We start from the raw sequence: 22,843 nt of genomic DNA, 5'->3' as shown, positions 1-22,843 counted from the left end.
TCGTCCCCACCTGCCCAGCATCTCAGGGGGGCCTGGGTTGGGGGAGGAGTTGCAGGCACAAGGGAGTCTGCCTAGCTCAGCGCACCCCCTCTGGCTTTGTCTCCCCTGCCAGCCCCGTCCCCAGGATCAAGTGGCGCAAAGTGGATGGTTCCTTGTCCCCACAGTGGGCCACAGCCGAGCCCACCCTGCAGATCCCCAGCGTAGGCTTTGAGGACGAAGGCACCTACGAGTGTGAGGCGGAGAACTCCAAGGGCCGCGACACCGTCCAGGGCCGCATCATCGTGCAGGGTACAGGGCCGGACACGCTCACCCCCTGCCTTCCCCTGTCCTTGAGGAAGCTGACCCAAAAGTCAGGGAGGAGATTAGGCAGCCCCTTGCTGAAACTTTCCTGCCCACGGGTTGCACTGGGTATGGGACCAGATGAGGCTGGTGCTGTGGTCAGCTCAGAGCTTCAGTCAGGGTTGCAGAAAGCACATGGAAAGGATTAGAATGACTTAAGTCGCTAAAACAGTTACTGACACAGGCACGAAGTGCCAGGTGTCTTGAACCTGCTTCTCCCCACCCCCCCATCCCGGAATGCGGCTGGCGCCCTCTGCTGTCTGGCACAGGAGCTGCAGCCCTGCAAATCCAGTCCAGTTAATCCGCGGAGCTCCTCCCAGCTCCTCCCCAGCCCCTCCCCAGCCTTGCTCTCCCTTGCTCCCCGCAGCTCAGCCCGAGTGGCTCAAGGTGATCTCAGACATGGAGGCTGACATCGGTTCCAACCTGCACTGGGAATGCGCAGCCGCCGGCAAGCCCCGGCCCACAGTGCGCTGGCTTCGGGATGGGGATCCTCTGGCCTCCCAGGTAGGAGACCTGGGGCTTCCTTCCACACACCCAGCACACCGTCCTCTGCTCACCTGGTTCCCTCACCCTCCAGATCTCCTCCCCTTCCGCACACTGGCAACCCTTCTGGGCCAATTAGGGCGCCACAGGGTAGTTCTAGGTGCTTCTCTCCATCCCAGAGTCACATGGCCTCAGGCTGGTCAACTGGATAGAGTCTGGAGGGTCCAGGGACCTGAGTCCAGGCCCAACTCAGCCACAAAAGCACTATGTGGTCCTGAGTGTGTCACTCGCCCCTCTGGCTTCCGTGTGCAGACGTGCGGGGAGGCCTGGGGAATCTCTGCGTCCTGGGATTCCAGGTGGCCCTGGATAGGACTGGGCGTACAGGCGCTCCCTCCAGGCAGCCCATTCTCCACTGCGTCTACCCCATAAGCCCCCACCCAGTGCTCCTGATCTTCTGCACAGGCCCGGGTAGAAGTGCTGGCCGGGGACTTGCGATTCTCCAAGCTGGGCCTAGAGGACTCAGGCATGTACCAGTGTGTGGCGGAGAACAAGCACGGCACCATCTACGCCAGTGCCGAGCTGGCCGTGCAAGGTAAGGGGCCCAGGGAGAGAGGACGTCCCCGGGGACACCCAGGTGGGGGGCGTTAGGGGTTGTGAGTTGCAGCATTTCTAAACGCACACACTCACCTGGCAATTTTCCTTAGTTTTCCAACAGCTTCTGAGTAGAACTCAGGGATTTAAGACAGGAGATGAGACACTAGATGGAGCTCCCAGAGGACAGGGTCTCTGGCTTGACCCGCGTCTGACGTGGACAAAGTAAATGTCTGCCGCCATGAAAACAAGGTGGCAAAAGTCCCTGAACACCAAATCAGCTAGATTTGGGTTTAATGCAGCCCCTTTGCCTGTGTGACCTTCGGCAAGTTATTAATCTCTTTGTGTTTCAGTTTCTTGAATAATAAAATGTGGGCAATAATAGCCCAGCCCTCATAAGCTGCTGTGGGGATTAAAGGAGATGATAGAGCTAAAGCATAAAGAACCTGCCCATCACATAACAGGTGCCCAGTAAATGTCAGCTAGTCCAGTATCCTTAGATGTGTGACTTAAGCTTGTAGTCTGTTTCCTCATCTGTAAAATGGACAGAACGGTACCTACCTCATCCAATTGTAGTGAGGCTTAACTAAGACTCATTCATTTATTCAACCAATATTTCTTCAAAACCTCCTAAGAAGTGAACACGAAAGATAAGGTCTCTGCCTTCAAGTATCTTACAATCCAGTGGAGAGAGGGGGGCAAATAAACACAAAATCAAACAATTAAATAAGATAATTTCAGACAGCCATAAAAAATACAGTATAAAGAAACTCCCTCAGAGTGCTGGGGGTAAGGTGGGCCAGTTAGAGGGGATGGTCAGGGAAGACCTCTCTGAAGAAGTTGCATTTGGGATGTGAACCAACCATGTGAAGATCTGGGGGCTTTGCAAGCAAAATGTATAGTAAGTGCAAAGGTCCTGAGGCAGGAAAAATCATCGCATCTTCACGGAACCAAAAAAAGAAGAAGAAACAAATGGCCCAGGTGATAGAGCACAATGAGTGAGGGAAGGAATGGAGCAGGATGTAATCAGAGAGGTAGGGACTCCTTTGTGAGCCCTTGGGAGGCGTTGGACTTTTTCTGAGTGTCTGTTTTGTGTTCTTAAAATGATATTCCTGGCAGCTGGGTGGAGAAGAGATTGTAGAAAGAAAATGCAAAATCAGGAGGGCCAACCAGCGGAGATCTGGTGGCAGTGGGGGTGATGAGAAGGGGCTGGATTCTGGCTATTTTGGAAGCGGTGCTGCTAGGGGTCACTCGTGGATTGGCCATAGAGGGAACATAAAATGTTTAACATGTAGCCAGGTGACATCTGACTCCAGGCCAACGAGTACTGGTTTGATTCCCTGCATGACTGTGGGGCACTCCCCCTTCCTTCCAGCACTTGCCCCCGACTTTAGGCTGAATCCTGTAAGGCGTCTGATCCCCGCAGCCCGAGGGGGAGAGATCGTTATCCCCTGTCAGCCCAGGGCAGCTCCGAAGGCCGTGGTGCTCTGGAGCAAAGGCACTGAGATTTTGGTCAACAGCAGCAGGTACAAGCCCCACCCCACCTGAGAAATTCCTGCCCACCCTCACTCTCCTTGGAGGTGAGCCCCCTTCCCATGACTATAGTGTGTCACTGGGTTGGCCAGATCTGCTCTGTCCTTGCTGCAGAGTGACTGTAACTCCGGATGGCACCTTGATCATAAGAAACATCAGTCGGTCAGATGAAGGCAAATATACCTGCTTTGCTGAGAATTTCATGGGCAAAGCCAACAGCACGGGCATCCTGTCTGTGCGAGGTAAGGACCATGGTTTGGCTGAGGTTGGTGACTCAGCCACCACGGGGTGCCATCCCTCCTCGCCATTGGGCTCTTGTGTTCCCATGTTCCTCCTAGTCTGGTTTTGAGGCTACCCCAGGATTCGGTTTCTCTTGGGACTGCCCCCAAACACCGCCATCCAGGATATGCTCCTGCCTCCCTCCCACGCACTCGTGGGGCTGCTGGGATGCAGCTGTTGGCCACGCTGCCTGTTCTCTTTCCTGGGGCTCAAGACAGAGCCTCTCACCCTGCCCTGCTGCCCCTGCCTGGGCCTACTTCCTCCCCGTCCACTCAGGGGCCCTTTGTCTTGGCAGATGCAACCAAGATCACTCTAGCCCCCTCGAGTGCCGACATCAACTCGGGAGATAACCTGACCCTGCAGTGCCACGCCTCCCACGACCCCACCATGGACCTCACCTTCATCTGGACCCTGGACGACTTCCCCATCGATTTCGACAAGCCTGGGGGTCACTACCGAAGGGCCAGTGTGGTAAGGCCTGAGGCCAGAGAACCCAGGGCTCCTCCCTCCTTCTGGGCAGACAGGGGACCCACGAGAGCCATCAACACCCCCAAAGCTTTTCCCCCTTCCCCCGGGAATGCCATGACGGCAAGCTCATCCCTGGGTTCATAAGCACCCTCCCTTAGACGGGCAGTTCCCCGGATTCCACCCGACGTCTATGCATTTAGAAGAGGGTTAGGGTCAAACCTGGAATTCCAGACACCGAACAAGACTCACTCCCCTACTGTTGTTATCCTGCCCCCTAGCGCAGATGATATCATTAACTTGAACCATCACTGACTGTCTTCTGTAAAAAAATGTCGTTTAATCCCCAGTGGTACCAAGTAGAGAGTAGCCGATCCCTCCCATGGAACAGAGAGGAAGAGCGAGGTGCAAGGGGCCTGGGGAAGTAGCAGAGCAGGGCACTCTGAGCCCTGCCTCCTGTGCCCTGACTCAGGCACTAGCCTAGGGCTGCTTCCTCTGACCTGCCCCGCTTCCTGTCCCCCGTGTGCAGAAGGAGACGGTTGGGGATCTGACCATCCTGAACGCCCAGCTGCGCCACGGTGGGAAGTACACATGCATGGCCCAGACGGTGGTGGACAGTGCATCTAAGGAGGCCACAGTCCTGGTCCGAGGTGATGGGGTTTCCCACCCTACCCCCACCGTGACACCCTCAGGGGCCGGCTGGGCTATTCTGACCTTCGCTCCCTAACTCCCACCTCTCCCTGAAAGCTGTGGGAAGGGCTCCTAACAAGTCTGTTGAGCTGAACTCATCCCGTGGTTCTTGGCAGATCCTAAATGAATAAAATATTCTTCCTCCAAAGCTAAAATTGTAAAAAATCCACTCCTAACACATCCCAAGACTGGAGAACTTGCTGAGGCCAGAAGTTTCAAAGCCTCGTGCTGGGAAATCTATACACATCTCTGTGTGAGAGCCTCTGTGACCCCTCCAGCCTTGGACACATCCTTCCTCCTCAAAACACCCCATGCGCCACTCACTACTGCCCCCATTCCTTGCCCTCCCAACCCGGTGTGTGTTTCCTGCGCCCTCTGCTGCTCCCTCTTGGTACTGCACCAGCCCAAGCGAGCCTGAAGGAGGTTGGCTCAAATTTGTTGCTCTGACCTCTTGGTGCAGGTCCGCCAGGTCCCCCAGGAGGCGTGGTTGTGAGAGACATCGGTGACACCACTGTCCAGCTCAGCTGGAGCCGTGGCTTTGACAACCACAGCCCCATTGCCAAGTACACCCTGCAAGCTCGCACTCTACCTGCAGGGAAGTGGAAGCAGGTTCGGACCAGTAAGTGTGAGGCCCCACCCAGGTCAGTACTGATTAGGCCTGGCTGTAGGGGGGGCGGGGAGGGCTGGGGGTCAGAGGCCAAGGCTGAGCCTGGATCTTCGAAGAGGGACAAGTGTAGACCCCCTGCCTGCAGGGAGCTCCCAGGACATTAGGGAAGATGGTCACACAGGCGGCAGAAGAATGGGGAGAGAGTTGGAGGGGGAGGCACTCAGTCTGCACCCTTGAAGCATTGGCAGAACTATTAATGGGGCAATGAAAACATTCATGTGGGTGTGGGGTGCACACAACATCTTACAAAGGCTCCAAGGCAGGGAGGTCTACGAGTTTCCCAATCATTCCTGGAAAAGGTATTGAACTCTTAATATAGCTGGTACCACCGTGAAAGCTGGGTATAAAAAAGTGATTCATACCTAGTCCCTGCCCCTTTCCATCCAGATCAGTAAATGAAGTGCAGAACACTGACTCCCTGGTGCCTTGCAGATCCCGCCAACATCGAGGGCAACGCCGAGACCGCCCAGGTGCTGGGCCTCACGCCCTGGATGGACTATGAGTTCCGGGTCTCAGCCAGCAACATCCTGGGCACTGGGGAGCCCAGTGGGCCCTCCAGCAAAATCCGGACCAAGGAAGCAGGTCAGAGCCCTGGGTGAGAAGTAATGTCAGGGCACACACCCTAGCCCTCTTTAAAGGGAGCCCCAAGCAAGCAGCAATTACATGGAGTTCCAACCCTGCTCACCAGGCTTCGGACTCTAACAAAACAGATGGGAAAGGAACACAAGTCAGAGCGAGGCCGCAACACTGCACAACGTACTGTGCCCTGGGCCACAGCCTGTCAGGGCTGGAAGCCAGCCGGTCCAAACCCCTCATTTAAAAAATAGGCCAACCTTACAACTGCATGTGAATCTACAATTGTCGCAAAGTAAAAAGTTTAATTTTTTTAAAAATGGAAAAACCAAAGGTTGGAGGAAGGAAGGGTCACACTGGCAGAGCCTGGACTTGAACCCAGGACCATGGGGTGATGGGCAGATATCCTCCCTGGAAGTGCACGAGCTGCAGGAATCAGTTAATGAGGAAGGGGTGTGTGTGTGTGTGTGTGTTTGTGTGTGTGTGTGTGTGTGTGTGTGTGTTGCGCAGGGCACTAAGTAAGCAGCCGGTGCTCTAAGTCCTTCTTTAGATGGTTTCTTTGGGAGCAGGAGGAATGGACAATCTGCCCACAACCCTCCCTGAAAGGCAGGTAGGTGTCAGAACCTGAGTGGGGAAGGAAGGGAAGAGGTGAAGGTGAAGGCCCAGAACGAGAACCCTGGGATCCTGAGACCAGCAGTATGGAATCAGGACCTGCCTCCCCTCCACACCCACCCAGGCCTGCCCCGCTGGATGTGTAATGAGGGTCTGCCTTTTTGTGTCCATAAACATGGTTTCCTATGTGCCCCATGCTGACTCTCCAGGCTCTTTCTGGAATCATTCAATATTTTTAACTGGTACCTCTCCTGAGTAAAGAATTCCAGAAGGAGCACTTTCTTTGATTGTACTTCTTGGACAGTCAAAGGGTGAGGAGTGGTCTCCTTCACTGTAGTATCCAGGAGTTGAGCACAAAGACAGCTATGGTGCAGAAGAAAGACGATGAGATTTCAAATCAGAAGAGCTGAGTTCAAATTCAAACTGTGACATTTATTAGCTGTGTGACTTTAGGCAAGTCACTTAACTGCTCTGGGCCTCAATCTTTCCACTCTGAAAAGGGTAATATTAATGCCCACCTCACAGGATCAAATGGGTAATGTGTTTAAGTGCCCTTTGCAAATGAGAAGGCCTTAAAGTGTCATCAGAACCAAGTGATAAGTCTCCAATTGCTGGATCATCTACAGATATATTTTAACCCTCAGCCAAGTTACCCCCTGCCAAGCTTCACTATCTAATTAAATACATTCTTGTTTTAATATCAGCCTTTTGAATACTAGAGACAATTAGGAAATTAAGTCTGCCATGAAAATAAAAAATAATAATAATAAAACACCCTGTAACCCAAAAGAAATGTTTTTTGGATTAACTGCAGTTCTGAATTATTTATTCCCCTTAATTTAAAGCAAATTGGAGTTGGTCTCTGCTACTTAGTTTAAACCAACAAGAGGGATGAGGATAATCATTTATGGAGTGTATACTGTATGTATATGCTAGCCACTGTCTTGTTTAATTTTATTCTTCTTACAGCCTTTGAGAGAAACATTATTATCCTTATCTTACGGAGAGGGGAATCAGAGGCTCAGAGAGGTTAAGTAACTCGCCCAGAGAAACTCAGCTAGTAAGTGGCAGAGGTGGAATCTGATCTCAGGTCTGCTTGACTGCAAAGCCCACGTGCAGAGGGACTCTTGAAGGACAAAACCAGGGCCCATTGGAATAGTTTCAGAAGGATAGGTGTTAACTCTTCTCTAAATGTTTGGTAGAACTCACCTGTGAAGCCATCTGGTCCTGGACTTTGGTTTATTGAGAGTTTTTAAATTACTGATTCAATTTCAGTACTGGTAATCAATCTGTTCATATTTTCTATTTCTCCCTGGTTCTGGTTCAGTCTTGGGAGATTGTACTTTTCTAAGAATTTGTCCGTTTCTTCTAGGTTGTCCATTTTATTGGCGTATAGCCAGGGCCCATTGGAAGGGTGTCCTTGGCCTAGGATGCTTTTCGGTCTCAGACTCAGAGCTTTTGTTCCCTCACGGCCCATTAACTGCCTGTGTCCCTTGGCCCTGACAGCCCCTTCGGTGGCACCCTCAGGTCTCAGAGGAGGTGGTGGAGCCCCTGGAGAGCTCATTGTCAACTGGACGGTAAGCTGCAAGGACAGAGGCAGGACTATGCCTCCAGTTCTCTGGGGGGACAAGTTCTACCCCACCCTCACCCCCACCCGCACCTGGTGGGACTCGTCTCAGGAGTTGAACGGCATGCAGAGAGGACCCAGACAGAGCCACTGCACGGTCCTGACTCCAGAGCAGACAAGGTCCCTCCCCTCCCCTGGTACCCACTGCAGGATGGAACCACCGCAGTCCTGGGGCCACCCCTCTCGGTGAAGGCTGGGTGGGGCTGGAGGACGGGCAGGGAAACGCAGCCGCGGCCCCTCGCCCACGCCACGCTCTTGCCCCTCAGCCCATGTCCCGGGAGTACCAGAACGGAGACGGCTTCGGCTACCTGCTGTCCTTCCGCAGGCAGGGCAGCACTAGCTGGCAGACCGCGCGGGTGCCCGGCGCCGATGCCCAGTACTTCGTCTACAGCAACGAGAGCGTCCGGCCTTACACGCCCTTTGAGGTCAAGATCCGCAGCTACAACCACCGCGGGGATGGGCCTGAGAGCCTCACCGCGATCGTGTACTCGGCTGAGGAAGGTGGGCCACCCCGGGGCCCGTGCGGCGTCCCCACCCCAGCAGCTTGTCCACGGGGTGTAGGGTGGCGGAGTGCTCCTCACACCCCTGCTGGGTTCCATAGGTGGGGTGGAGAGGACACCTGGCTTCTAAGCCCCTGGCTTCCTTCCCAGCCCTCGCTACCTCGTCTCCCCTCAGGCCTAGAGGAGGGAGGCTCTCTGGAAAGAGAAGTGGGCCCCGGGAGATGCTCTGCACCCTGCACCCTGGGCTCTTTAAAATCCTGAGAGAGGGCAGTCCCAGTTGGCAGCTGCTCTGTAGGGCACAGGGAGTGCCTGGGAATCCAAACCCATGTTCTGTGTCGGTCCCCAGAGCCCAGGGTGGCCCCTACCAAGGTCTGGGCCAAAGGGGTCTCATCCTCAGAGATGAACGTGACCTGGGAACCGGTGCGGCAGGACATGAATGGTATCCTCCTGGGGTACGAGGTGAGCACTGACCTGGGCTGGGAGAGGAAGGGGCCAGGGGGTCAAGGCGCGGGGGCACCTCATGGCTTGCTAGTCCTCCTCCTGGACTCACTCATCCACTAACCAGGCACACAGCACGCAGTCTATGCAGCACCGTGGACGCAACCTCAGCTAAGCCCCTCTGGCTGATGCCTGTGGACAGCCTTGACGTTACTGCTTGGCTCGAGCCGGCCCTGGACGCTGTGGGAGCCCAGGGGAGGAGGAGCGGTTTCTGGAAGGGGCACGGCCTGCCCGTTTCATGCCAGAGCCCAGTTAGCCTGGCATCCTCAGGGCTGCAGAGACCAGCGTGGCCTCCTCTATGTACCAGCCGCTCATCCTGTCCCTGAGGAACTCGGGGCCCGGCAGCTTCTTGGGCCCACTGGTGACTCCACACTGGGGTACATGTGGGGGTGGATGGAGAGTGAGAGAAAGCGAGAGGAAGGGACAGAAGGACAAGCAGGAAATGTCATTGTCTAAGGGAGAATCATCATACTAGTGATGTTGTAAATTCCATTCATGGGGGGTCAGCCCTGGGCTCTAGCACGATGGGTTAGGCGAGCCCCACTGAGGAGATAGCTGCAAACTCTGCCATTGATTTGGAAGACTATCTAGTAGAAGGCCTTGGTGTTACAAGGTCTATGACAATGGGTTTGCATTTACTAGGCAGCCCTCGTAAGCTTGCTGGAGTGCGGGCTGGGGGACTACTTTGCAAGTACAATGTGCATTTCATAGCCTTTAAACAGAGTCCCCACGGGATTCCTTGAATTAATTAAATGGGGTTGGTTTCAGCAGGCCATCGCTAGGTTGAGTCTGTGCCCACACCCCCACTCCCTCGTTCAGCCCACGTATTAAGCTCTCTCGTTGAACTGGGCAATCTGCTGGGCACCAAGAAGGGAGCAGCAACTTACATCAACTTGTCCCTGCTCTCTTGGAGCTCATGATCTAGTGTCTGGGTTCTGAGACCTGAGACTGAGTTACAAGCACCAGCGAGGAGCAGGATGCAGGTCCAGCGCCAGGGTCAGGGTAGCCCCGAGGTCCTGGGTTTGACGGCTGACCCTAGGGTACCCCTGCCCCCTTCAGATCCGCTACTGGAAAGCCGGGGACAAAGAAGCAGCTGCTGACCGAGTGAGGACAGCAGGGCTAGACACCAGTGCCCTAGTCACCGGCCTACACTACAACACCAAGTACCACGTGACTGTGCGGGCCTACAACCGGGCCGGCACTGGGCCGGCCAGCCCTTCCACCAATGCCACGACCGTGAAGCCCCGTGAGTCCGTCAGCCTGGATGGGTGTGGAGGGGTGTATTTTGGAGGGGGTGCCTCTAGGATCACTCTTTCCCCGAAAGACAAATGCTCCAGCCCACAAGCCCTGGGCGGGACAGAAACGAGGCAGCACGTCTAATAATAATAAGGGAATGGAATTCATGGCCTCTGAAGTGCCTCCCTTTTCTCCAACCTTTGTTGGAGTTTGTTTCTCAGGCAGTGGTGACACAATGTTCTGGGTACAACTGCTTTGGGCAGACGTCTAGAAAAAGGCTGGCTAAAAGCAAGGGGGTGAGTGGTGGGGAAACATTAGGAGGTCTCCCCGACTCTCTCCCTCCTCTGGCAGCTCCACGGCGACCCCCTGGCAACATCTCCTGGACTTTCTCGAGCTCCAGTCTTAGTATTAAGTGGGACCCTGTGGTCCCGCTCCGAAATGAGTCTGCAGTCACAGGCTATAAGGTAAGGAAGGGATCAACCAGGCATTGAACGCTGAGGAAGCGCTCACTTGTATTTCCGGCAAACACAAGGGAGCTGCGGTTTCTAGCCAGAAGGAGCTGAGTTAGGTGTAAGCAAAGAGTTTGGGATTGTGAGTGGCGTGAAATTCACGAGCAGTTCTTCAGGGAGCATGTAGTAGAGACTAGAAGAAAATGGTATGACTGCGGAAAGGCAGGGTTCATTTCACGGGGGCAGCGATGGACTGGGTGAAGTCTGGGTCCTTCTGGTCTAAGGAGTCTGCAAAACCAGTGCAGCTGCTTGCAAGCTTTTCTCGTCCCAGTGAGAAGCTTGTTCAAGAGCCTGGACCTGGTCAACAGGAAACAGGAGGGGTGAGGAGGCAGGACCTCGAGGGCCCAGAACCGTATGGGGTCCTCCCATTCCTGGGCCTAGGGAAGAGGAGAATCAGTCCTGGTGTAAGGAAGCTCTTGCCTGGCTAACCCCCTTCCCACAGATGCTGTACCAGAACGACTTACACCCGACTCCCACGCTCCACCTCACCAGCAAGAATTGGATAGAAATTGTGGTTCCTGAAGACATTGGCCATGCCCTGGTGCAGATTCGGACCACAGGGCCAGGGGGGGACGGGGTCCCGGCAGAAGTCCACATCGTGAGGAATGGAGGTGCTGTCTCTCCCCTTATCCCCCAGGAGTATCAGGGTCCATCCAGATGCCTGATGCAGGAATCATTCCCACCCAAGCCAGACCCCAACCCAGCCAGTCCCCAAGGGGGAAAAAAGCAGGCAGGCAGGAACCAAGTGCAAAGTAGCCCTGGAACTGCCCTTGCTGCCCCCTCCTTCCCACTCCCAAACATCCCTGAGGGCCGAGAGGTGAGTGCGCTCCTTTCACGGGAACAAAAGCAGAGGTCCTACAAAACACTGCAGAAGGAGGGCTGAGAACACCTCCCCGTCCTGAAGCCAGCCCGCTGTGAATCTCCTTAGGAAAGGTCTGGATTCTGTCCTGAGGGTGGGACAGGGATGTGCAGGTCCCAGGCCCAGCTCACTCAGCCCATTTCCGCCTGCTGGTTTCAGGCACAAGCATGATGGTGGAGAACTCGGCAGGCTGTCCAGTCCCACATCCTGGCACCGTCCTTTGTCACTCCGTGGCGACGCTGATCCTCATAGGCTACCTGGAGCTCTGATCTCGGCACCCCTCCCTCTCCGCCACAGCTGGACACCCACCTCCGTTGGACACAGCCAGCTGGCCCCAGTCCCTTCCCAATGCCAAGGTGGCCCAACACTGTGCCTGAGAATGACTGGTTTTAAATACCTACTTTAAACAGTGCCCTTTTCGTAGGAGGTAGGATATTTCATATTCTGCCACAGGATAGAACCCATGCGAGGATTTTTTTTCTTTAAATCAAGAGGCACCAGACAGTAAGTTCCATGATGATACTGAACCCTATGCCTGGGCCCTCTAGGGTGCCTGGATGGAAGGAAGACCTACAGGAAGAAGGGGGTTTAAACATGTATCTGCGCATCAGCGGAGATAGCACTCTGGGGCCGCATATGGACTCTGCTCCAGAGAGCGGAGTCCTAAGCCCGGGAACACTGGACAGGAACGGGACAAAGCTTACACAGCAGCATCTCTCAGTCTAAGGAGAGGCCCAAACCTGGGGGCCAGGGACTCTCCTACTTTCTCCTCTTACAGGACAGCACGGCTGGACCCTGACATTGTCCTGGATAACTCCCTGGAGGCCCCTGCCACCTGCCTAGATGGCTGAGAACCAGTGCTCTGGTGTCTGAGGCCGGGAGCCTGAGCCCCTGCAGCTCTGGGGGGCGACGCTCCCGACTGCTGGGTGGGAGCTAAGAAGGGTTGAGAAGCTGAGACTCCTGGTGGAAAGGGGCACCAGACTTGGCCTGAGGCACAGTCACAATCCAGGTGACGTTGCCCTCTTAGCCAATACTGCCAACCCGACCCTGTCACCCCAGAGTGACAGAAGCCACTACAGGTGGCTGGGTGACTAAAGGGCTTGTCTTGGGCAGGTCCCCCACCGCACCAAGCCCCAGCCTGCACGGTCCCTCCCGGGTTTGGGTAGGAGGCAGGAGCGCCTCCACCGTCCTCCTCCAGCAGAATGCAGCTGTAATTCTGTGTGTCTGGAGTCAGGAGTCTTCTGAGAAGGGCAAAGGATAAATGCGGCCCTACCTGCTCGCAGGAATGCCCTGGGCCACCTGGCAACCCGTCCCCCAGGCTGCCTCGGATGCTCTTTTGCACTCCCCAAGAAGACAAAGGGGTAAATAAATGGGACATCTTAGCTTGCGCTCTGGGTGTATTACCAGTCACAGCACGTCAGAGCTGGAAGAGGCTTTAGACCTCACTGGGCCCAAGCCCCCACTCTACAGGTGAGGTAACGGAGTTGGAAGGGGCAGGGCCTTCCTCAGGTCACACAGCCTGTCAGTGATGGGGCTGGGATAGCACTCTTCCCCCACCTTCCTGTCCCAGGCTCTTTGTCTATCCAGAGGACGGGGGCAGTGCTGAATGGCTATGACCTGGTTAAGAAGGTGGTTAAGAAGGGCAGTGGGCTATGAAAATTCTGCTTCAAGAGGTTCAGGTGGGTGATGGTGGGGTGATCAGCATGGCTGGGTCCCAACCCAAGGCGTATGCAGACTACAGGAGACCCAGTCTTTCTTTGCCTTCTGAGCCTAGCTTCTGCTGGGACCTCAATATGCAGTGCTGGCTTGAAGCCCCCTGCTCCCCTTGCCCTTGCTCCAAGAAAAGAGGCCAAAGCAAGGACAGGAATTCCCCAAATCCAGGCAGCAGTGGTGGCACAACCAGGAAATTCCAAAGCCTATATGTTGTGACAGGTGGCCCTTCACATATAGGAGCAGCGGGACAGGCATCTTGTAGGGCACAGGCCCCCTGAGCCTGGTTTCTGTAGTTTACAGTTAGAGCTCTATTTTGTTATGGTTTTTAAATTTTTTAAGTCCTGCTCTATTTTCCTGGGCAGGTTTATGTTGGTGTTTACCCACTACAATTTTTTAAAAATGTAAGCTCACATGCCTTCTCCCTGCCACCACTGAACCTACCACCCTGCCCCTGGCCCAGGACTGCCTCCTTGGAGCCCTCCAATCAAACCCTCCTCACCTGCTCCCATCCTTCACCCCCATGCGAGGTGCTGGGGGCTCAGCTGAGTGACCATTCTTCCATTGCAGGGACCCAAACTTGGTCTAGCATCCATCCTGGTCCCCCGTGGCTGTGATTTGGCCTGTACCCAGCTCTATCAGAAAGGGGATGCTGAAAGTAGAAAACCTTCTTCCAAAGTTTAGCTGATTCTTTCCTCACTGCCTTGGCTGCGGCAGGAGCAGCAAAGGGACAGGTGTCTAGATGCTGGGCCGAGAGGGCTGGGCTGGACCGGCACAGGAACTCACCTGTGCAGCTGGCGGCTGCAGCCCCTAAGCTTGCTTGAGGCAAGAGAGAACGACTAAGAGTCTTAGTTCTGTGGAGGCAGACAGACCCTCTGGGAAACCCAGGAAGGGTTTTTCTAACTAGGAGAACTCAGCCTCAGGAAAACGTAAGCCCCATGCAGGGAGAACTTGTTTGGGGGACACAGAGCTGGACTAAACTGGATGTTCCTGCAGGCCAAGACTCAGGCAGAGTGCTGATTAAGACTGAATAAGACAGCAGGTGGCTTGAAGACACGCAGGCATGTAAAAGGGAACAGCCTGTTGGTGAGGTGACCGCACAGGAGCTGGTGTGGAGGCAGAAGAAGAGATCAGACAGCTTCTCAGAGTCCCTTCCTGCCCAAGAGGACTGACTGTCGCCTTCGCTGCCCGCATGGGTTGAGGCTCGCTCCTGCTGTGGTAACGACTCGATCCTGGATCTCTCCCCTCTCACACGCCAAGCCCCAGACAGGCAGCCAAGGGGAAACAGCCACAAACCAGTACTTCACCCTACAGCTTAGTGGCCGGCAAGTGCCTGAGGACTAGGGACAGGCAGCGCTTCAGGGCTCGGGAGAGTCTCCTTTCTGCGTACGTTGGGGCTCAGCCTATAGCGCCCTTTGCCCCGGCCCTGGCTACTCGGCCCTGGTTGCTCCAACAGCCCAGATGTATACCTCACCCTTGGGGGGAGGGCAGCTCTCTTCAGGTGGAGCCTCAGGGCCCAGCGCGATTGGGTTACCTACTTTCATCCAGGGAATCAAATGATACAGGTGATCGCAGGGAACAGGAGGGCCATGGGCGGTGGGGGTGGGGGGCGCTCTTTTTGATAAAATGACAGGAGAGACGTCAGAAAAAAACGTCTGCAAGGAGACCCTGGACTGAGTAATTGAGAGGCTTCTTCCTTTTGTAGGGACCTTTGAGAAATTTTGACAGCTGTTTGTCTTGGGGTCTAGGGTAGGTGAAGACTGGAGGGGACGCTGCAAGTGTCCTTCAGGGCTGGGATTCTTGGAATCAAAATGTGCTCAGCACAGGAAGAGTCTTGGAGCTCCTACCTGCTGGGGCCCCTGCAGCACGCGGGGGGAGTGACTGCAGTCACAGTCATTTACGCGGCAAGGCTCACCCCAGGCATTCTTTTCCCAGCACACACCGCTGCCTCTTGGCAGCCGCAGGAGCCAGGCTAGTCTACTCTGGGCAAGAGCCCGAGCTGGCTCTAGAATGTTTCACTCCCTTCATCTCTTCCCCAGCTAGAGGACTGTGTGCTTCCTGATCTCAGAATACGACCGCCTACTGGGCTCCTCTGTATCGGAGGGATAGCCGTACCCTCAAACCTGGGTTTGAGGCATAGGTGTAGCTATTGCCCTGGCTCAGACCTAACCTGGGCTTCATCCTGGAGATGAGCAAGGTTGCCAGAGAGGCTCCTGGAGTGGCATGAGGGATTAGATGGGCACTTTCAAGGAACTTCCAAGAGCTCCATGGAAAGAGGTGCCTGGTAGCTGTATATATGGTCGTAGGCTTTGGGAAGGCGGGACAACAAAGGGAAACTGGAGAGGAAAAAACAAATGGGTCTGATAGCTTTCCCCAGAGCCCTAGGAAGCCTCATGCCCTCAGATGGGGTGCACCCTGCTTTGGCCCCCAGACTCCAACTGACCCACCCCCTCCAGGGCCTGCATAGCTTAGAAAAGCTCACAGCTGGGCAAGGGTTGGGGCTTCATTGGACCACTGACTTAACTCAGTTTCTGTTAAAATGGACCCGCTCCCACTGACCTATTGTCTGTCTCTCTTACACTTCTTATAATGGTAGTTATTTATTGACTCTGGTAGCGGGCAGTTCTTAAATAAAGATGGTTTCTCAACCTGCTGAGGCAGCTGGCACCAGCTGTGGGTGTTTTTATCCTCAGACTAAAGAGTATCTCCTTGTCCTGTTCTCTAACCCTAGGCTTTTACCCAACACCTTCAGCCTTCACACAGTCACCTCTAAGGAAGTCACAACACACGGTCCATACTGCTTTATTCAGTCCTGGGAGGGAAGAAAAATTAGGCCAAGCAACTTTAAGGCAGGCCTCAGCAGAGCAGAGCAGGCATTCTCCTAGGCTGGCTGGCTTTACCTAACAGGATGGGCAGTAAACAGTGCTCATCTGATGGTACTGCTCCGAGCTTCCCTGATTTTTAAGACATTTGAGGTACAGGTTTCTCCCGCTCCTCAAAAGTAGAGTGTTCCTATGAAATCTTTCTTAAGCTGAAATGGTGTAAAGCAAAGAAGCAATTACCTTTTTTTTGAAACAGTGAAAATCCTCTTCAGACTTCTTTTCAGTTAGCGAAAACAGGTACTAATGTAGGTTTCTCGTAAAACCAAAGTGGTGGAAAGTGAACTTTCAAAAAGCGGGGGATACCTGTATTGACTCAACAGTACCAAAGGGAAGTCTTCTCCCTGCGGAGACATAGTGACCTCCTCCTGGTGAGAAGGTGCCTCTAGCCTCTGTTCACAACAGCCAAAAGAATATGAATTTCTAGTCACATTTTCCAGCTGCAACACTACCATGCATTCAACATTTATCACAACTTCTATTACACCTGAGATGTGTGATACACTTACGCAGGTGTGTAAGTGTTCAATTCTTTTGGTGCAAAGCAGGTAGGGCTCCGTGCTGACTGAGCCTGACAGCTTTTTTCAGGGAAGAGGGAAAGAAAGCAAGGCAAGCAGAGGCCCCACTACTTGGTGCTGAGCTGTGTGCCCAGGGCCTGTTCAGCACAAGAAGCCCAGGCTGACGAGCCCCTGAGGGGGCCACATAGATAGTGGTAGTTACCACAACACAGCCTCGTCGGGAGCGCTGGCCACTCTGGAGCCCAAATCTTAGTCCAGGCAGCATCTCCTTGATCCTCCAGAATTGACCCAGAGGCAGACCACATGCACAGAATTCAAAGAACTAAACTGGGCTTTGGTCTGCACTAACACATCTGAGGGGGTTTTGTTCTCTTCCCTGTTCAATCCCCTCACATCCTCAGAGTCAAAATTCAAGATCCCAATGCACAGAGGGCTGTAAACCTAGAGCTGTACAATATTCCATCCCCTGTTCGACTACCGGCTTACAACAGTATGCTGGAGAAGTTATTTAGCTCTTCTTGGGCCTCAGTCTTTCCATCTGTAAAATGGGAAACACCGTACCCCTCAACCCTCCTCAGCAATGTAATATTAATGTTTTACAGTCCTCTCTCAAAGCAGAGCAAGCTCTCTCCTGACTGCTTCAGCGAAGTGTCCAAGTCTAAAGTAATGAGCTTCATTAGTGACATTTCCCAACTCATGCATGTCTGGTCATTCACAGTTTACAGAGACGTTTTACTCACAGGATCTCATTTGATCCTCACAATCATGTGTTTCAAAGATAAGCCTCAGTTAGCTTGCTCCATTACACAGTCAATAGCAGGAACACAACAGGTCTTCTGAATAACATCCTATCTGAGGTAGAAAGAATGGGTGAAAGGGTGTGTGGAAATTTTAAGACCTTTTCAAAATAAGAGCAATAGTTAAAGACTCCCTATGCATGAGTCTAAGCCGGTGGTTTTCAACCTTCGCTATATACGAGAATTACCTACAAAACTTCTGAAAAACAAAGATGCTTCTGAACTCATGATTTACATATACCTAGGACACTCAAACAGCCTAGAAGCAGTGACTCCTCAGTGGCAATGAGCACATCTAGCACCCAGACCATGGTTTCTAAATACTACTCCCCACACTAAAAGGAACAAGAGCCCCTTGGAGAAACAGAGTCCCTCGGAGAATCTCCCTTGGAGATTCAGGTTTGGAGAAAGGAAAGTTCAAATGTGCATCTGAGGCATCTTGCTATAGCAAGGACATGCTCAAAGTCAAGTGGGACCACACCAAAGAGACAAAAGAGTTGGCTTGAAGGGACTTCTGGCCAAAACTGGGAACAATTTGAACATCAAAAATATGACAACAGTAATGGATTATATATAATTCACTGAATAAAAAAAGAGAATTCATTGAAACGTCAAAAGAATAAAAAGAATAGCATTTCTTTACAGAAAAATGCAGGGTAACAAATACAAAAATGAATTTAAAGAATCCATCATTTTGCAATCCCCAGCATGTAATAATAAGGCAAAGACCATGAATGGATTCTAAAACGCTTGTGAACGTTTTTCAGAAACCAGATAATCACAAAGCATCACCCCACAGATTACAAAAGGAAAACATATACAGATACACAACTGGAGAGATCTGGCAGTCACCACCTTAACCAAACGATCAAGCTTATCATCAACCATGGGTCACCCTGACATTGTGCCTCCCGAGGTCATGCAATAAGTACATATCATTTTCGTTGGGCTCTTGTCAAAAATGTTTAAGATTCATTCCTCAGAAATCTAATCATGAGGAAATAATTGTGGGACACTATGCAAGACAAATGGCCTCTTCAATATGAATGTCATGAAAAAAAAAAAAGTAGGGGATCTATTGTAAAATAAGACTTAAGAGGAATAATAATCAAATGTAATACGTGAACCTTCATTTGATCCTAGATCAAACATTAAGTTAAAAGCTCTAAGATTTTAGAAATTGGGAGAAACGAAGTATCAACTATTTGTAAGATTAGGAAATTGTTAGTGTGATGAAGTCATTGTAGTTATACAGGTGAACGTCCTTATTAGGAGATGCATACATGATTTAGGGGTAAAAGGTCACAATGTCTGTGACTAGCTTTCAAGTGCTTCACATAAAATCAATATGTATTTAGAGAGGAAGAGAGCTGGAGCAAAACGTTTGCAATCGGTGAATCCAGATAAAGGGTCTGTGGATGTCATCAAACCTTTCTTTCAACTTTTCTACGGGTTGGATTTTTTTTTTAAATTTAAAATAGAAGAAATAACAGAGATCCATTGGTCATAATTTAAATTGAATTAGCATCCTCAAGTTAGGGCTCAGGAATCTGATTTTTCAAAAGCTCATTCGGGTGATTCAGACACACGGCCAGAGAAGATAACCACTGGTCCAAGTCTTGTTTCTGCTACGTCCTCTGTGCTGAGAAAAAAGTGAGGGGAAGAAATGCTAATTCTCTCATATAGAATTAGCTCAGCTGGCGGCCCAAGAGCAATTTCCCTGATAGTTTCACAAGCCAAGCCAATTATCTCAGACACAGTCTGAATGGCCTCTGAAGGTCTTAAGATTGGATTTCCTGTTGAGGAAGGAAGGTACTAGTCCTCCGTTAGGGGGCCTTGGCTGCTGTAAGAAACATCCAGCGACACAAGCTTCAGGGCACTCAAAGAGCTAGAAGGACAGGAGCATGGAGCAAGCCTAGGAACTGTTCAGGGGCAATCTACCAGCTGAAGAATCCAGTGTTTCACCAGGAATTCAACTTAGCACTGAGCACAAAGGCTTCACGTGGGAGGTATAAGGGGTGCAAATAATTTATTAACATTTAGTGACTGTCTCTTACATACCTGAGTCAGAAGTCATTACTAACACCCTCGGCTCTGCCACAAATGGGCATATGCCCCCTACAAAGCGATATGTTCAATGTCTATTCTAAAAACGCTGGTGTGTGAGTTTAACCCAAAACCAGACTGATTATGGAACAATTTAAACAACTGCAAGAAATTTTAAACTAAAGGGCAGAAAAGGTTAGGTCTCCATACAGCACCTGGGAATGGTTTTTATTGAAGAGGAAAAAACACTTTTACTAGAAAAGCTATTATATCCTTCTACATGATTATACTGCTCAGAAGGGAGATCAAGGTAGGGAGGCACACAAGTTGTAAAGGGTAGAAAATAAATGTAAACTTGGAGGACAGAACTCTTCCCAGGAGCAGGGAGATACCTGCAGTCAGGTTTCCTGGGTTCCTAGTGGGCAGGGAAGATCTGGAAGAGATCCATCTGGGACACAGAGTTAGAGAATATTGCCCACAGCTACCACGATGTTGCCCCGCATCACAAGCCCCACTCACTCCTTTGGTAGTGGAAGCCTGCCTCTTAGTTAATCCACAATCAGGCAGCCAGAACACTCCCCTGAAAAGCTAGTTTGGCTTCCTGAGCAGCCAGCCCTTCGGCAGCAAGGTTTGTAAGGTCTCAAGGCTGGCACTGCTGTGGATCACCCTCAGCCCACCGCACAGGGCGATGCTCACCAACACACCACTGGCAATTCCTATTCCCACAGCTATGGTCACCTTCTTTTTCCACGGTGGGCGCTGAGGCCTGGAATAGTTGTCCAGATTCACTTCCAGGCCCTCATCTACTAACTTCTGATCCTCAGTAAGGGACTGATGGAAATTCAGGTTCACCAAGTTAGGAGGAAGGATCCTCAGCCCAAAATAGAGCCTCTTGACAAGTCTCAAGTTTTTTAACAGCTGCACGTCACACCGGTAGGTCCCAGAGTCATACTCCTGAGCGGACTGAAACTTTATAAAGTGGGAACTGGCTCGGAAGGGTTTGAAGACTTCATCATCAGTTGAGATGATACCCCGAGCAAGTCTCCAGGTGAATCTGAAAGCTTCCTGTCCAGTCTCCAGGATGTCTGAACTGAGACAGCTCAGCTTAAATTCCTGCCCTATGAGAACGGTGAAATGGAGCATTCCACAGATCCAGTTGGTCAGACATTCCAAGCGCTGAGACTTACACTTTCTTCTCACTCCATCAGGGCCCACCTCACAGACGGTCTCCTCCTTATAGCCAAGGCCACAGGTGACAGAACAGGTTGTGGCATTGACAATAACTTTCCCCACAGCTTCTTGCAGTTTCTCAGGAATGGCCAGTGTTTTAGGTAAAGTCACCACCAAAGGTAGGTAGAAGGCCAACACCAGGTTCCCAAGGATGAAACTAGTGGCCAAATTCTTCATGTCTTAGTAGGCATTTCACCACCCTCAGCCAACACCCGAGGTGTTCCAGCTAAATCCTCCACAACATAATTTAATTCCTTGGACATGAGATAGCCTTCAAAGTCAAAAGATATGATGCATGCATTGTCAATAAAACAATACAACTTAATAAAAGTCCAGTCCTTATTAACAGGTGAGGCCACAAGGCAGAAAAAATGTCACAAGGTTGCTGCTTTACTATCACTGCTTGTTAACCACCACCTTACCAGTCTTCATTCTTTTCCCATCCTTTTAATGAATTTAAATCCACCTCTTGGGAAACAAAGATGAAAAGACGTCAGAAGCTGAAGTGAATTTCCAAATTACCTCAATGCATAGTAAAGCTGTACCATTCCTCACCCTTTCCTCTCCACTCCAAATTGTAGAATCTGAATTCAAAGGTTTCAAAATACCAGCTAAATCTGCCCAAATAAGAAATCAAATACCAAGTCCAAAAAAAAAAAGAGAGGATTAACTTGAATTAAGTTATTATTAACTTAAAATGCTCCTAAACCTTCTATAAAAAGGATTAAGAACTCTGGACTGAGAGGCAAGTGATTTACCCTTCCTGAATTTGTTTCCTCCTTTGTAAATTAAGACCTCCTTGCCTATTTCAGGAAGGTCACTTTGAGCATCAAAAGTGACAAACTGTACATGAAAACACTTTGTAAAGTGTGTAAGGAATTTTAAATAGAAATGAAAATTCATGAAGGCAAGGGCCAAAAGGGCTTTTAGAATCAATGCTTAGCAGCAAGACAGGCGATGTTAAATGCAGCTCGTCTCCCACTTCTAGGCACTCTTCCTTCCCAAGGGTACCGAAGATATATTCTGGGGGAGAGGATACATAATTCTTCCTGCCTCTCAGCCCAGTCCCCCCACCCCACAGAACGAGGAAGGAGCTCATCATTCACTTGGGTCAAAGTTGCTATGAAACAGCTATGATGTCAAAAAGATTCTCAGTCACATAACAGGATTAATAAGTGGACACTCAGATTTGGAGATGATTAAAATCAAAGACTTAAATAGACTTTATGAAACATCTTATTCTTTAGGAGACAGTAAGTATTCGATGGATTTCAAGGCTATTTAATCTAGGGAGAAAAAGTGCTAATGAAGAGGAATTTATCTGTACTTACACTTTAAGAAAGATCCTTGGAAGGCAGGACCCTCTTGGCAAGTGTTTTTGTAAGCTCCAGAATGTCTCCTAGCACTGCGGCCTCTACAGAGTAGTTACACACTTACTGAGCTAAGGAATTGGAAGAGAGGTCATTCCTACATGATCTTTTTTTCACTAACTTTTTGCTTGAATTGTTTATTTATAATCTTGTCCAAAGGCAGGTATCTGGACTACCTGGCCACCCCTTAGCCCTTCCAGCTCTGTTATTTCTACACGGAGAAGATCTAACATCAACAAAGTAAGCTGCTTTTTCTGTTGTACACAGTGAAGTGGCTGGTGACTCTCAGAAGTGACCAGTGTCTACAAACACACACCTACACCTGTTCTTTAATAAACATCAGATTTTATTTACAAAGCATTAAAGCTTCAGCAAGAAGTACCCAAGGCTAAGTCTCATCTCGTACAAAACTACAGAACATCAGAAAACAAAACACTGGGGGGTGGGCAGATGACAAAAGGGAAAAAGAGAATATGCATATATTGTACAAATCGAGAAAATCAAATTGAAATAGACAGAAGGTTTTAGGAGCTGAAAAAAAATTCCAAAAGCATAAATAATTATTAGGAGCTGCTGCCAGAGACACTCTGACAGGGCTGAAGTTGATTTTCTCAGTAGCCAGTTTAGGAGATGGACAGAGCTTGAACATCCAAATGCTCAGGCAGAGGACACCCAGCTACTCTGCATGTGGAAATAAGGCAGAAACCTCTTGTATCACACAGTTTGCATACTACTGCACTGTACAGTACAAAGAGAAACAAAATGGAAATAACGTCTGCAAAACAAAAACATGTCTAGTGACCCACCTACCAATCTCAACCACTGGTCTAAT

General features: G+C 51.1%; 2 protein-coding genes across 4 annotated transcripts in view; one reads left to right on the top strand and one right to left on the bottom strand.

The window, feature by feature from the left end:
• The window catches only part of CNTN2 (contactin 2), a 42,969-nt gene extending 27,145 nt beyond the window's left edge, over positions 1 to 15,824 (top strand). For all 3 annotated transcript variants that reach the window (XM_082396466.1, XM_082396465.1, XM_082396467.1), the window contains exons 8-23: positions 113 to 288; positions 707 to 843; positions 1,285 to 1,414; positions 2,789 to 2,939; positions 3,061 to 3,188; positions 3,521 to 3,696; positions 4,220 to 4,340; positions 4,841 to 4,999; positions 5,480 to 5,629; positions 7,739 to 7,809; positions 8,126 to 8,360; positions 8,706 to 8,818; positions 9,917 to 10,103; positions 10,445 to 10,557; positions 11,045 to 11,213; positions 11,621 to 15,824. In XM_082396466.1, the coding sequence (XP_082252592.1) occupies positions 113 to 288; positions 707 to 843; positions 1,285 to 1,414; positions 2,789 to 2,939; positions 3,061 to 3,188; positions 3,521 to 3,696; positions 4,220 to 4,340; positions 4,841 to 4,999; positions 5,480 to 5,629; positions 7,739 to 7,809; positions 8,126 to 8,360; positions 8,706 to 8,818; positions 9,917 to 10,103; positions 10,445 to 10,557; positions 11,045 to 11,213; positions 11,621 to 11,730 (2,326 nt within the window). In that variant the 3' untranslated portion in view covers positions 11,731 to 15,824. The remainder of the gene's footprint in view (positions 1 to 112; positions 289 to 706; positions 844 to 1,284; positions 1,415 to 2,788; positions 2,940 to 3,060; positions 3,189 to 3,520; positions 3,697 to 4,219; positions 4,341 to 4,840; positions 5,000 to 5,479; positions 5,630 to 7,738; positions 7,810 to 8,125; positions 8,361 to 8,705; positions 8,819 to 9,916; positions 10,104 to 10,444; positions 10,558 to 11,044; positions 11,214 to 11,620) is intronic.
• A 125-nt stretch (positions 15,825 to 15,949) lies between these two features.
• Positions 15,950 to 22,224, bottom strand: TMEM81 (transmembrane protein 81). Its single transcript, XM_082396950.1, has one exon. The coding sequence runs from the start codon at positions 20,816 to 20,818 to the stop codon at positions 20,000 to 20,002; it is 819 nt and encodes a 272-aa protein (XP_082253076.1). The 5' UTR covers positions 20,819 to 22,224; the 3' UTR covers positions 15,950 to 19,999.
• Positions 22,225 to 22,843: the final 619 nt, after the last annotated feature.

Source organism: Balaenoptera borealis (genome assembly GCF_965194805.1).
Source record: "Balaenoptera borealis genome assembly, chromosome: 1".
NCBI lineage: Eukaryota > Metazoa > Chordata > Mammalia > Artiodactyla > Balaenopteridae > Balaenoptera > Balaenoptera borealis.
The sequence above is the reverse complement of the archived record's forward strand: the minus strand, read 5'-3'. Positions and strand labels throughout refer to the sequence as shown.

Excerpts from the sequence above, each read along its gene's own strand:
- TMEM81 (XM_082396950.1), bottom strand. The coding sequence starts at position 20,818 with ATGAAGAATTTGGCCACTAGTTTCATCCTTGGGAACCTGGTGTTGGCC.